General features: G+C 34.6%; 5 protein-coding genes across 5 annotated transcripts; 1 reads left to right on the forward strand and 4 right to left on the reverse strand.

Moving 5' to 3' along the window:
• Window positions 1–425: 425 nt before the first annotated feature.
• WICANDRAFT_84722 (uncharacterized protein) lies at window positions 426–1,652 on the reverse strand (the record flags this gene model as incomplete). Its single annotated transcript, XM_019185763.1, has 1 exon — window positions 426–1,652. The coding sequence occupies one exon, from the start codon at window positions 1,650–1,652 to the stop codon at window positions 426–428; it is 1,227 nt and encodes a 408-aa protein (XP_019038270.1).
• Window positions 1,653–2,273: 621 nt separating this feature from the next.
• On the reverse strand, window positions 2,274–4,754 carry WICANDRAFT_84723 (fungal specific transcription factor domain-containing protein; the record flags this gene model as incomplete). The annotated part of the gene is made up of 1 exon (XM_019185764.1): window positions 2,274–4,754. One exon carries the CDS (start codon window positions 4,752–4,754, stop codon window positions 2,274–2,276), a length of 2,481 nt encoding a protein of 826 aa, XP_019038271.1.
• Window positions 4,755–5,618: 864 nt separating this feature from the next.
• On the forward strand, window positions 5,619–7,070 carry WICANDRAFT_84724 (MFS transporter; the record flags this gene model as incomplete). The annotated part of the gene is made up of 1 exon (XM_019185765.1): window positions 5,619–7,070. The coding sequence occupies one exon, from the start codon at window positions 5,619–5,621 to the stop codon at window positions 7,068–7,070; it is 1,452 nt and encodes a 483-aa protein (XP_019038272.1).
• Window positions 7,071–7,105: 35 nt separating this feature from the next.
• On the reverse strand, window positions 7,106–9,502 carry WICANDRAFT_79599 (Zn(II)2Cys6 transcription factor domain-containing protein; the record flags this gene model as incomplete). The annotated part of the gene is made up of 1 exon (XM_019184919.1): window positions 7,106–9,502. The coding sequence occupies one exon, from the start codon at window positions 9,500–9,502 to the stop codon at window positions 7,106–7,108; it is 2,397 nt and encodes a 798-aa protein (XP_019038273.1).
• A 704-nt stretch (window positions 9,503–10,206) lies between these two features.
• On the reverse strand, window positions 10,207–11,733 carry WICANDRAFT_84725 (uncharacterized protein; the record flags this gene model as incomplete). The annotated part of the gene is made up of 1 exon (XM_019185766.1): window positions 10,207–11,733. One exon carries the CDS (start codon window positions 11,731–11,733, stop codon window positions 10,207–10,209), a length of 1,527 nt encoding a protein of 508 aa, XP_019038274.1.
• Between the last annotated feature and the right edge of the window lie 1,976 nt (window positions 11,734–13,709).

Here is a 13,709-nt window from a genome sequence, read left to right on the forward strand (position 1 = left end):
CAATATAAGAGAAGGGTATTTCTCTGAGCAATAATCAAAAGGAATAGGGAGAAGGGTTTATTTTATTATAATTTTTTATTACGCTCTCAATAATGATTGAGAAATTGGTTAAAAGAAAATATACAGAATAGATATCATGGCCATGGGTAAGAAAATAAAAGGTAACTATACTTCAAATGCCTAATGTAGTACGTCGTAGCTCAAATTACATATATTTTCCGTTTAACATGATGAAATCAAATAATTATATTATATTAACCGGGAAAACAACAAAAGAACGCTAAATGTACACATTTTATATTTTAAAGCCAAGCCAATAACCCCATTCCACGTGAAAGAAATTAGATGAAGAGTTAAAGAACTCCAATTCTTGGGTTAGTTGACCTGGGGGCTCAATGAGGTCCTTTCTAACTTGTCTAAACAATCTATTGAGAGGCACATTGAACACCTGGACCAGCACCTTCATCATCTGAATCATCATCATGAGCATAGTTTGGTCTTCTTCTTGATTCGTGTTTATGTTCATTGTATTCAGTTAAAATAACATCATCGACAACAGCATCTTTTGGAACGTTTTCTTTTCTTCTTGGAGGTAAGATAGATTCTAATTTCTTCAAGTTTTCTTCAGATGTGAAATTGTTTTCTGGGAATTTGATTGTGAATTTAACAAACATGTTACCATAACCACCTAATTTATAGATTGGCATACCTTTGTTTTCAATCACTTTAACTTGACCTGGAGATATAATTTCACCTGGAATAATTGTAACCTTCAAGTATTCACCACTAACATGTTTGATGTGTAAGTCACCACCAGATAAAGCAGTTAATAAATCAATTTCAGCTTCATAGATCAAGTCATCACCTTTTCTCTTGAATAATTCATGTGGTTTTTCATCAACAACAAAGATAACATCACCTGGGATGATATCTGGTTCTTGGTCACCTTCACCTTTGAAGACAATTCTTTGACCATTCTTCATACCTGGATCAATATGAACTTGTAAGATCTTTCTTTCAGATTGTGTTTTTTTACCATGACAAGAAGTACAACGATCTTTTGGATCAATGATATCACCTGAACCACTACAAGTGTCACAAGTGGTTTGGAATCTTTGCAACATTGGACCCATTTGTCTAGTAACGAATTTGACACCTCTACCGCCACATGAAGTACATTTTTTAACTGCACCAGCTTTACCACCACGACCTTCACAAGATTTACAGAGAATGGTTTTGTTCAAGGCTAATTTGGCAGTTCTACCTTTGTACAGTTCTTCTAAAGTGGCACTAATAGAATGTTTGATATCGGCACCTTTTTGAGGACCTCTTGGAGCACCACCAGCACCACCAAACATACCTCCACCAAAGAATTGTGAAAATATATCATCAGCACCCATACCGCCCATACCACCTGGACCACCACTGGCTAAACCTTCGGCACCATATTGGTCATAGATATCTCTTTTTTGAGAATCACTTAAAGTTTCATAGGCAGCAGAGATTTCTTTGAATTTTTCAGCAGCTTCTTCTGAAGGGTTTTTATCTGGATGATATTTTAAAGCGGCTTTTCTGTAACCTTTTTTGATTTCAGCTTCTGAAGCAGATGGTGAGACACCTAGTAAGTCATAAAAAGCAGTTTCTTTGACCATTGTGATTGTGAGTTGTATCTATTTAAAATTTGCCTTCTTGAATTTTGCACTTGATAAGTAATCGGAACAAGTCAATTTAGAAACGAATAGGGAAATTAAATTGAGAGCTTTTGAAAAAGATGGGAATTTGATACTTTGCTTGAAAGTACGGTTTGTCTTTTAGTAATGGACAGCTTTCTGAATTGCTTGAACAAGTGTAAAATAACTCCTTTTCGAAAAGTATGAGTTGAATAAGGCTTCGTTGATGATTTAATGGATTTTTTTTTAAATCTTTTTTCAAAGAAAAAAAAAAAAAAAAAAAAAAAAATCAAAGTCAATTTTTAGTCACGTGGATTTTTCTAGAAGAATCTGATTTTGTATGGCGTAACGCAGAACTTACCAATAGAAGATGGTGGTTTTGGTGATCGAAGCTCTTTTTGAGTGGCAATTGGCCTAATTAAGATGAATTGGACAGTGGGTCGAAATCCGAGAAGCCAGTAGTGCTTTTCAGGCAGTCTCGTATTCAAACAAGGTTTGCATTGTTCTTCGGAGTTGTGTACAAAAGTATTTAACCATTTCTATGTAATTAAAAGTTATACAATACATTCATGAATATCAATAATTAACACGGGTACGTCCTCATCAATATCTATTAACATTTGAAGCAAAAAAGTCTTCAATTTCATTGACTTGATAAACATTACCAAACGACCCTGTAAAGAAACTTTCAAAATCAAATTTGCTTGAACTTGTATCAATTGCAGTCTTGAACAATTCATTGAAATCAAATTCTTCTTCAGATGTTGATATTTCTTCTTTGATTATAGCCTTATCACTTAATTCTTGATAAGGGAAAACAAGATTCAAAAACAAACTTGACATCTTCAACATTAAGAAAAATCCATAATTCAACTTCATATAATTGAAATTATAATTCCCATTAGCTAATAGGTCCAAAATTTCCAACATTTTCTTACTAAAAACCACAATAATATATTTAACGTCTTGAAACCTTGAAAACTTATCCATCAGTTGTGTAAAATTATCATCAATTTGGAAATCATCAAAATCACTCAAGGTATAGCAATGTTGATATTCACCTCTTTCTCTTAAAATTTCATGTATTTCATTATTTTTATTCTTCTTGCTTTGGAATAATAATTTCTTTATCATTGTTGAATTCCCAACCTTCAACATATCTAAAATTCTTGCACTTGCATAAATCCCCATTCTCCTTTCAGCCATTCTCATTTCAAAAGACAATTGTAATAATGAAGCAATAACATGAAACTGTGGATGATTTGGATGATGCGTTAATCTTTTAAACCCAGTCAATACTTCAGCAACCAAAATTGGTACAACCATTGAATATTTCCATGTCAGTATTTTAAATCTTTCATACCTTGGAGATCTATCACCGGTTTGTTCTAATCTTTTGAAACAAAGATAATGGAAAGCTTGCAACATTCCCAAAGCTATGAATCTTATAACCATTTGTTGAACTAGATATCTGAATTCAGGGATTAATGAAACATCATCAAAGTTAAAATTCTGTAAAAGATCAATTTCTCTTTGTAAAGAACCAAATTCTTTACTTAATGAACTTTTCAAAGGTCGTATACATTGGTTTTCCACTTTATCAACAAATGAATACGTATCTGCAGTAGTTTCAATCTTGAAATAAACACCCAATATTTGATTAATAACCAGTGTTACTCTTGTTAACGAGTTTGAATAATCTGGATAATATCTTATTGTCTTTGGATGAATTTTGGAAGGTAATCCATGTTCAAAAGATTCAATTTGTTCAATATGTACCAAGAAAAACCAAAGATTTTTCAAAGATTTTCTTACACTTTGATTTTTATCAGCATAATAATAATCAATATTTTTATGCAAATTGAGTGATTTGGCAATGTCAACTAATCTTCTCACCACAACAACACTTTCTGCACCATTGGCATCCTGATCCATGACCCTTCCATGAGGTGTATAAGTCTCAAACCCAACAATATGAGTCAATGCGACTAACGTTTCTGGTGTGATTAATGACTTTGAAGAATACTTATCTTCTAAAAATGGTTTTGTAGACAAGATAGCTTCAGCATACTCCAGGTATAGCAAGTAATTAAAATCCGAATGTTTTGAGCCAATTGTAACACTTTTCAAAAAAGTGGAAAAAACCATTGCACTTAATAGTAATAACAATCCTGGTAATTTATCAACTTCTTCTGGTAACTTGATATTGATCTTTGGTCTTTTGCCAGAAGTATCTAAAAATCTGTTGAATGATTGTCTTGTTGTTTCTTCATCAACATAAACAAAGACAACATATCTATCTTCATTATGCTTGAAATATGAGTTCAACAGGAATTCTAATGAAGCACAATCTGGAAAGTTTTTCTCAATTTCTGCAAAGATTGTATTCAGTATTTCGAAATCGTTTTCGGGAGATAAACCAATCATTCTATCAAGAATTTTAAATTTAATACTGTTTAAACCTTCATCATTTTCCACAAAATTACCAAATTTTCTTCTTCTAGCATCGTATTTCAATCTTTCCCTTCTTATAACTGTGTGAATTTGACTTAATAGCAATTTAATTGAAGGTTCACTTTGACTAAGTGCATCTAATGATATTGATCCCAAATGGGTAGTACTGAATTTTGTCTCCCTAATTGTACATAATAATGGATTTCTCTGTGGATTCAACTGAAGATGCTTATAGGAATGACTCAGGGAGCTATTCTTTTGGATTTTATTTGCCTCAGATAGTTCTCTCTCAACCTCATCACTTGAATAATCGTCATTCTCGATGATATCAGTCAATCCCGTTCCTTTAGTCTTCCTCAGAGCAGTTTGCAAATGGATTAATTGTTGTTTCAGCTCCGCATTCTGTGTCTTGATCACACTCAGCGTATTTCTGGAGTCCTTGGACATGATACCAATACTTCTATAAACACACAGCTCTGGAGGGACATTCAAATCAAGACAACCAGTGCACACGGGCTTCATTCGATCACATCTTCGTCTTCGTATTCTGCAGCCCAAACAAGCAGCGCTCTTCGCATCGGCAGCTGAGCCAGCAGCAGCAGTGGCGACTCCCAGCTGATTATAATCCATTTTAAACCCAATTACTATCTCTTCAATGTCCTTTAAAACCCCCTTTGAATTGATTTGAACCAATTTCGTTGTTTTGATTTTTTTTCCTCAAAGTATGGTGTGTCCCGTGACCAGAGATTATTATTTGCACGTCAAAAGAAGCAAAAAAGCAACAATTAACACTTTCTACAGACTCGAATTGAATTTGAAGATGAGCAGCTCAGAAAAAAAGGTTTCAACCGTTGTTTCAAGGATCATGGCAGTCGGTAATTAGAGTATGGCTTAAGTTACCGTTAGGACACAGAGTTTAAGACACCATGAATCATCAGCTAGACCGAGGAACAACTTTGCCTACAATTGCTCAAATGCTTATAAGCAATTGAGATTCCACTTGAACAATTCCTCAATTTCATTCAACTTTTGACTCTTGTTCGGGTACAAGATAGAATAAAACTTTGAAGTTCATGAAAAATGTCGGTTCCATATAGCGAAAAGACCGACCTTCAATCTGGAGTTCCTCCTGTCGGTGATGCTGAATCTTTTGAAACCGCTCCTCAAGCTCAAAGAACATCTGCTGGTCTTCAAATTCCTGACTTTGAGAATAACGGGAGTGATAATACAACTTATCTCAATGACAACGGCTCAACTCGTTCAGAGGCTGTTGACCCAATCGATGTGAATGCTAAAGACATAGAAGCTGGTCCTGATGAAGTCATGGCTCCAAGTTTGCGCAGTGAATTATCTAGAATAGACTCTAGTCCAGAGGCTGGTAGAAGGTTATCCCGTGCCCTAAGTGGCCGTGATTCTGATCAAAGATATAGTTTACGCTCAAGAAGTCGTACCAATGCTTCAAACACTTCAGCAGCTTCAAAACCAATTCCTTCAATGGGGAAAGGTAAGGCATTACCAACTAAATACCCTGATCCTGAAGAATATACAGTTTCATTTGATGGTGATAATGATCCAAGGATCCCTACAAATTGGCCAACAAAGAAAAAAGCCATGGTTTGTTTAATCATTGCTTATCATTCTTCATGTATTGCTTGGTCTTCGTCTGTTTTTTCGCCTGCAGTTTTAGAAATTGCTCAAGTTTTCCATGTTGGTAGAGTTGTTGCAACATTGGGTGTTTCATTATATGTTTTGGGTTTTGCAACAGGTCCTGTTATTTGGGCCCCATTAAGTGAATTGTATGGTAGAAGACCTGTTTTAATATTATCTGGGTTTGGATTCACCATTTTCCAATTTGCTGTGGCTACAGCTAAAGATATCCAAACAGTTATGCTCTGTAGAGCATTTGGTGGTGCTATTGGTGCAGCTCCGATGGTTGTTGTTCCTGCTGCTTTTGCTGATATGTTTGATAACCAACAACGTGGTCGTGTTATAACTTTGTTTGTTATGACCATTTTCTGTGTTCCTATTATTGCACCTGTTGCTGGTTCTTTTATTGTCAATAGTTATTTGGGTTGGAGATGGACCGAATATATTACTGGTATAATGGGTGCTTTGAGTCTGGTATTGGTTACATTGTTCTACGAAGAAACACATCATCCTATAATTTTGGTACAAAAGGCTAATGAAATCAAGGAAAGAACTGGTAATTGGATGATTCATGCAGCTCATGATGAATTCACAATAACTTTAAAAGATATTGTGGAGAAGAACTTGACAAGACCATTATATATGTTGATTTCTGAACCAATCATCTTGTTGATCAGTCTTTATAATGCATTTGTCTATGGGATTTTGTATTTAATGCTTTCAGCTTATCCAGTCATCTTTGCAGAGGGTTATAGAATGCATGGTGGTGTGGCAGAACTACCATATCTTGGTATGGTTATCGGTATGTTGGCTGGTGGTGTTTTCACATTTGCAATGGAAGGTAATTATTTAAAAGCATTGAAAGCAAATAACTATAAACCTGTCCCTGAGGCAAGATTACCACCTTTATTCTTCGGTTCGTTTGCATTCCCAATTGGTATTTTTTGGTTATTTTGGACTGGTAACTGGCCTCATAAAGTTCATTGGATGGCTCCAACAGCTTCGGGTGTGTTTACAGGGTTTGGATTAGTTACCATCTTCAATGCCTCATTAAATTATATTATTGATACTTATTTAGTGTTTGCAGCTTCGGCAATGGCTGCTAATACATTTCTTAGATCTTCATTTGCTTGTGCATTCCCATTGTTTGGTGTTCAAATGTTGCATAACATGGGTGTTAAATGGGCTGGTTTATTATTAGCTTTGATTGGTGTTGTATTGATTCCAGTTCCATTTTTCTTTTATAGATATGGACAAAAAATTAGAGAGAAGTCAAAATATGCATTTGTTATACCATAAATCTTCAAATATGACTCATATAATACAATATATCATTATTCGTGTTTAAACCAAGTATTGGAATCTGTAGGTACGTTTGACGATCCAGGTATATCTAGGCTTGCAAAGAAATCATCCAACATACCGTTACGTGTATGATTTTGATTATTATTATCCCCAGGATGGAAAGTTGATGAGTATGAATTTGTAAAGAAATTGTTGTAATCAAACTTTTGAGATCTGGTGTCTATAGCTTTTTCAAATAATTCATTAAAATCAAACTCTGTATGGGTGGAACTTGAAGGTGTGGATTTATTTGATCTTGATATAAAGTTTGTGTTTGGGAAGGCTTGGTTCAAGAAAAAATTGGACATTTTCAAAAGAAAGAAGAAAATGTAATTATATGTGACAAAATTGAAATTATAACGATCATTTGACAATAGTTGAATTGAACTTTTCATTGTTTTTGCCAATATCACAATGATGTGTTTATTATCACTCAATTCTTCAAATTTGGAATGTAGTTCGTTTGGGTTGTCATCAATCTCTAGATTGCTATAATCTGAAAGATTATACTCTTTTTGATATAAGCTTTGATCATCAAGCATTTCATAAATTTCATTTTCTCTATTATCTGATTGATAAAAGAAAATTTTTGCAGTTTTTGACACTTGATCATAATTGAACGTTTCCATAAATCTTGCACTTGCAAAAATAGCTATCCGTCTTTGAGCTAATCTCATGTAAGGGAACACCGACATTAATAGTGAAGCAACTGGGAAAAAGGCATCACTGTTCTCATGTCTAACTAACCTGTTATAACCTTTGAATAACTCCTTCATAACAAATGGAACCAACAAGGTATATTTCCAAGTCAGTACTGTTATTCTTTTAAATCTTTGTGAGTCTATCTCATGAACAATTTTCAATCTATGATAACAAATGTGATAAAAAGTTTGAATGGTGGAGTATATTAAACACCTTGTTGAGAAACTTTGACCCCTTGTGAAAAAATCATGAGATGAAGAATCATGGCTAAAATCATAGTTTTGGAAAACTTTAACATCTTCTTCCAATGTGGCAAAATGATTTCTTAACAAATCTTTTAGCGTTTTAATTATTTGATTCTCAATGATATCAATTAATTGGTTTGTATCCTTCATTAGTTCAATTTCATAATATAATTTCAAGACTTGATTCATAGTAATTGAAGTCTCGGTAAATGGCGAAGTAAAGTCATCATACCTCAAAAATGATACTTTAATCTTTGGTGGGATACCAATCTCCAACGATTCCAAGGAATCATAAGAAGAAACAGCATACCATAAACTTTTCAAACTTTTTCTCATTTGGGGACTCTTGTGGGCATAATAAACATCAATATTTTTATTCAAATTTAACAGTTTCCCTAATGAAACCATTTTTCTCATGTATACTGCAGTTTTAGCACCTTCTGAATCATCAATCATATTCCCATGAGGAACATAATTTTGAAAAGTCCCCGAGATGAATAAGGCTTGGAAAGTTTCAACGGTGTACAACAATCTCAAAGCACCATTGGCAGCTAAATAGTTATGTAGTAGGGTGAATAATGCATCAACAAATTCCAAAAACACAAGATAGTTGACATCAGTCGTACCTTCATTATTCACTGTGACTTGATTCTTGAGGAAAATCATAAAGCTTAAACTTGATAAAAACAACAAAACATGCGACATTTTGTCCAAATCTCTTGGAAGTTGAATATTAAATGTTGCCTTCCCATTCAAATCAACATTGATGAATTCCAAAACTGCTTGGTTCAATGAATCAAAATCCACCAAAAAAGTTCCTAATGCCTTCATAGCATTATAATTCTTGTACATGTCCAGAAAATGAACAATCATTTCACCACTCGGTAATAAATCTTCAACTTGTTGTAACATTTCTTTGATGAAATCCAAATGATCTTCCCTTTCAAGTCCCATTTGTGATAATAAAGTTCTTCCTTTCATGACTGGCCTCATGTTCATTTCCTTGTCATGATGGGATTTTTTCCTCGAGTCATATTCATCTCTCTGATGCTTCATCAGCAAGTGCATCTGTGACACTATTGCTTTTAGCACAGGTTCCGTATCTATCAGTGCAGCCCATGAAGTTGATCCGAAATGCGTAAGGCTGGAGTTTGATTCACGTACCGTACGAAACAAAGGGTTTCTCTCTAGGTCAACATCAACACCATCACCATTTCGAGCTTGACATTTGGCCAATTCAATCTTTAATTCATCATTCCTCACTCTCAATTTGCTTAAAGTCGTTTTGGAATCCTTGGATACCAAACTCATTTTCCTGTAAACACACAGCTCAACAGGGATCTTTAACTCATCACAAGCCGTACAGATTGGTCTTTTCTGATCACACTTTCTTCTCCTGAGCCTGCACCCGACACATGAGGATATCCTGGACTCAGGCATGCTACTGTGTTCCTAATGCGATGTCCTTGCCATTGGTGAGAACAGGTGAAGGCTGGACAAGTTGTTGATGTTTTATAATTATTTAGTGCCAGGGCGTCATCAGACAGCGCATAAATCCGATGCACATGTTACCCGTGCTGTCATATTCGCGAAAATAATTTTATAGTAATTCAAAAAAAAGTCATATGTCATATGTAAATAGTTAGTCAACTTTTTAGACAAAGGCGATGCAAGACTTTTTCCAGCATGATGTGATGTTCCTCTGAGGTTGTTGACATTATCAGGATATCATCGATATATACTATTGAGCATACCGTGAGATCAAACCTAACGATGTCAAAGCCACTTTATTAACCTTATTTTTGCAAAGTTTCTAGCATCTTGACCATTAATCGAATTGGCAGGGAGTTTGAGCATCAATGCATTCCTCCCCTAAGATCTTGGTCATGAAGCTTTTACAATGGTGTTTTGTGTCTAGGTTGTATCTAGTGCTGAAAAATTGCGCAAGTCACCTATTCAATTCTCAATACATTTCATTTCAATCATGGTATTTTTACTTTTGTAGTAGGATTTTGTTAGTGGAATTTCACCGAAATGTGGTCTGCATTTACAATTGAAGTGCAGTAGCACAGAAGCTAACTATCCAATTCAACAAAAAACATTAAAACGTATGATTAAATTTCTCTATAAAAACTGTTTATAAATTAAGCGTGTGATGAACCTTTTTCAACATGACTTTCAATATCAGTATTTGAAGAAAGATCACTAACATTGCTTGGTAGGATGGCTGACTTCTTTTCATTCTTATTACGAAGTTTCAAGCCTAAAAAGATCAATCCACCAAGGATTGCGAAAACACCAATTGTGACACCAGCACCAATACCACCAGCATCTGCTAAACTCATTTTATTCTTCTTATAAGAAGCTAAATCAACACCTTCACTTTCTAATTTGAGTGCTTGTTCATAAGTATCTGAAGATGGAACACACATATCAATGACATTATCAGAGCTGATATCATCATAACCACAAGCACTACACCAACTTGAAACTTTTGGAATGGAGATTTTACCGACATTTGAAACAAAATCGTCCCATGACATTAAATCAGAAGTTGAATTGAAAATTGGATAAGTGTTTAATTCTTGTGTACCATTTTTAAAAGAAAATTTAACAAAAGTTTCATTTTGAGTATTATTCAACAATTCAAAAACATAAGTAGCACCATAATTTGGCATTGTTCTGAATTTGGAATCTGCAATATCCAAATTCATAACACTGGCCAATTGATACATTGTGTTGAAAGAACCAGTTAAATAGTTCAAGTATGGCTTACCATTGTTCTTTGTAGTTGTTAGTTTATCAGCAATTCTAGCCATTAATGTCTTTGCACCAATTGTCAAGTTTGCATTAACTTGATTATCACTGATTAACCATTGGTATTTATCAGACCAAAATTGAATAGCATCAATCAATGACTCGTTAAATTGTTGTGCAACAGTTTCATTATGGATTGTATTTACCCAAACTTGATCGAAAATGTTCATACTATTCTTAAAGTTGACTTTTGAACTGTTGAATTTTTCTTTAATGAATGGGATATCAGCAATACTTTGATAGAATTCTGCAGATTCGTTGGTCAATGTTTTGAAGAGATCACTATTTTGAACTTGATCAATAGCAGCATCCGAAGCAGGACAGTTGGAATCACCTTTGGTCCAAATATAACCATCTGTTGCGTTTTCTTGGATGTTTGATTGAACGTATTGATATCCATTTAATGGGTTTTGCACAACAGAGCCATTAGCGATCTCAGCTAAAGTTAAATTTCCAACAGATGTACCTGCAACGTTTTGTGGTGGGTATAAACCTTGTAAAAAGGCATAATGACTGAAAAGGATAACATTTGAGGATTCAGCCTCACAATATATTTGACCATTGACGTATAACCCATCTTTCTCTAATCCTGAGATAGTAGTAGTGTTTCCCTCATTAGAAGATGATTTGACATTTGATGAGTCTAAGCCAAAATAACGTTCTCTGTAAAACTGACCAATTGTGTATTGAGACTCAGCACCGATTGGAGTAAGGTATGAAGCAGGTTTTGCAGGACGGTCATTATGACGACCAAAGATCAAACTCCCGACAACTTTGTAGTCTGAATCTTCAGCACTGGCAGTACTAGCCAATGCACCTAAAGCGATAGTGGTGAGCACTGAATTGAGTAGCATTTTGCAGACAGAGCTTTTCCAAATCAACTACCAAAATTTTTTCTGTGGATGACTCCCTTCTTTTATACTGGCTGCAACTAATCAAATTTTCACGACGTCGATCTTGATAACAGTAAATGCGCGGAAAATAAAAAAGTGAAGGGCAGATTATTGGCTGAACGTTTTGAAGAGAGTTAGAATTTAGTTCTTAAAGGCCTAAGATGTTGCGTCACTTCTGGCTTCAAATAATAAATAATCAGACTGTTATGAATGCTTAGAGCTGATAAAGAGGTTTAGTGAAATCAGTTGTTCTCGAATGGCTTATCATTGTTGATTGTTGTAATAATCTCCGCCAAACTAAACCCTATTGAGTTAATTAGATGCATAACGTCTTATGATTAATCTCAATTCGATTTTCAAGGTAACCTATTGATCACAAAATCACAAGCAGAACATTCATTGGATAATTTTATTGTCTCATGAACATTGTAAGATACACCATACAGCGAATCCTCGACCTATATCATATCGGGGTTAAACGGAGATATTCCAATTTTTGGCATTATATACTGAAAATTAATGTTTTATCGAATTTTGGTAGGAAATATAGTTTGAAAAAATTGAAAGATAATAAACACACTTACATTCTTCTGCTGACATTACTTTTGACTGAATTTGAGGAAGAAAATTTTGTTTTTGAAAATTTTAGGAATATACAAATTTAATTAAAGAAAAACAATGTCATAAAACTTTTAAAAAAAGCTATTTCTGGCAATTAAAACTTAAATTAACTTTCTTCCTATCATTTCAGATGGATTAAATGATCCAGGAATATGTAGTTAACAGTATTAGATATATTTACAACAAATTTTAACTATAAATGAGTAATTTTGGCATAATTAAAAGTAAAAAGGACGTCTAGTATTGAGATTTTTCTGTCAAATCCGCTTATATCCGATACTATCATAAAGGGCATAACATTTCCAGACCAATAAAATGAGAATGGACCGTAGAAGAAACCGTGAATTTTCTACTGGTGTCTGCCCAAAAGAATTCTAATAGATTATATAGGTCTTATGAATTAAACAATATTTTCGCAAATGATACACAAAGATTGACACTTTTATATCTCACAACAAACAAATTAGGAGCCGCTATTGTCCCAATCCAAGGGAAACAAAGCTGTCCAAACCGATAATCAGGTCCCATACTAACAGATGTTATAACATTTCCACTTGGTCGAATGACCATATAGAATTCTTTTGTAGCCGTGCTTGGGTTGTGAAGAACTAGCTTGAAATTATTCACGCATTCAGCCAATGTCTTCTGAATACTAACCCTCTATAGTCAAATTCTGTAACATCACCTATTGAAAATATGTGACCCTTTTCGGCTGCCTTTACTTGAAACGTTTCACCAATAGCAACAAATCCCTTTGAATCAGTTAACCAAGTTATGATAGTTGGAGGGACAGGTGGTGTTAAATAAGGGTATTCTGAACCATGATACATGAACTTGTTTGTTTCCTCTCAAGTGCTCTGGTTGACAATATATCTCACTGTTTATAGGACCCGACCGCCTGAAAAACACCATGTTTCTCACTTCCTTGGGGTTCCACAACTCCAAACCACCACAGATCAACAAAAAGACACCAGAACTAAAAACTTTGGCTTCTTGACTTTCCTGGAAACCCATAATCATCTCCAAACACCACCAAAGTTGTGGAAATTCAACTCAACAAACATTCCAAATCCACTTTCACGGGTTTCAAACTTTGTCACACAACTCTCCAAAAAGTAGCCCTAGCGCACCAATCATAACACCAAAAGTTGTATTTCCACCTCTAGTTTCCATATAACACCCTCTTTGGACACGGGAGCTCCTCTGAGAACCTGTAGTGTTCATTTTATCGGATTCACAAACCACCCATGTATCACCACACCACCATATTCTGGTAATTCTACCCGCAACACTTCAACTTTCTCCAAATCTGATAC

This window comes from Wickerhamomyces anomalus (assembly GCF_001661255.1).
Source record: "Wickerhamomyces anomalus NRRL Y-366-8 unplaced genomic scaffold WICANscaffold_4, whole genome shotgun sequence".
Taxonomy (NCBI): Eukaryota; Fungi; Ascomycota; class Saccharomycetes; order Phaffomycetales; family Wickerhamomycetaceae; genus Hansenula; species Hansenula anomala.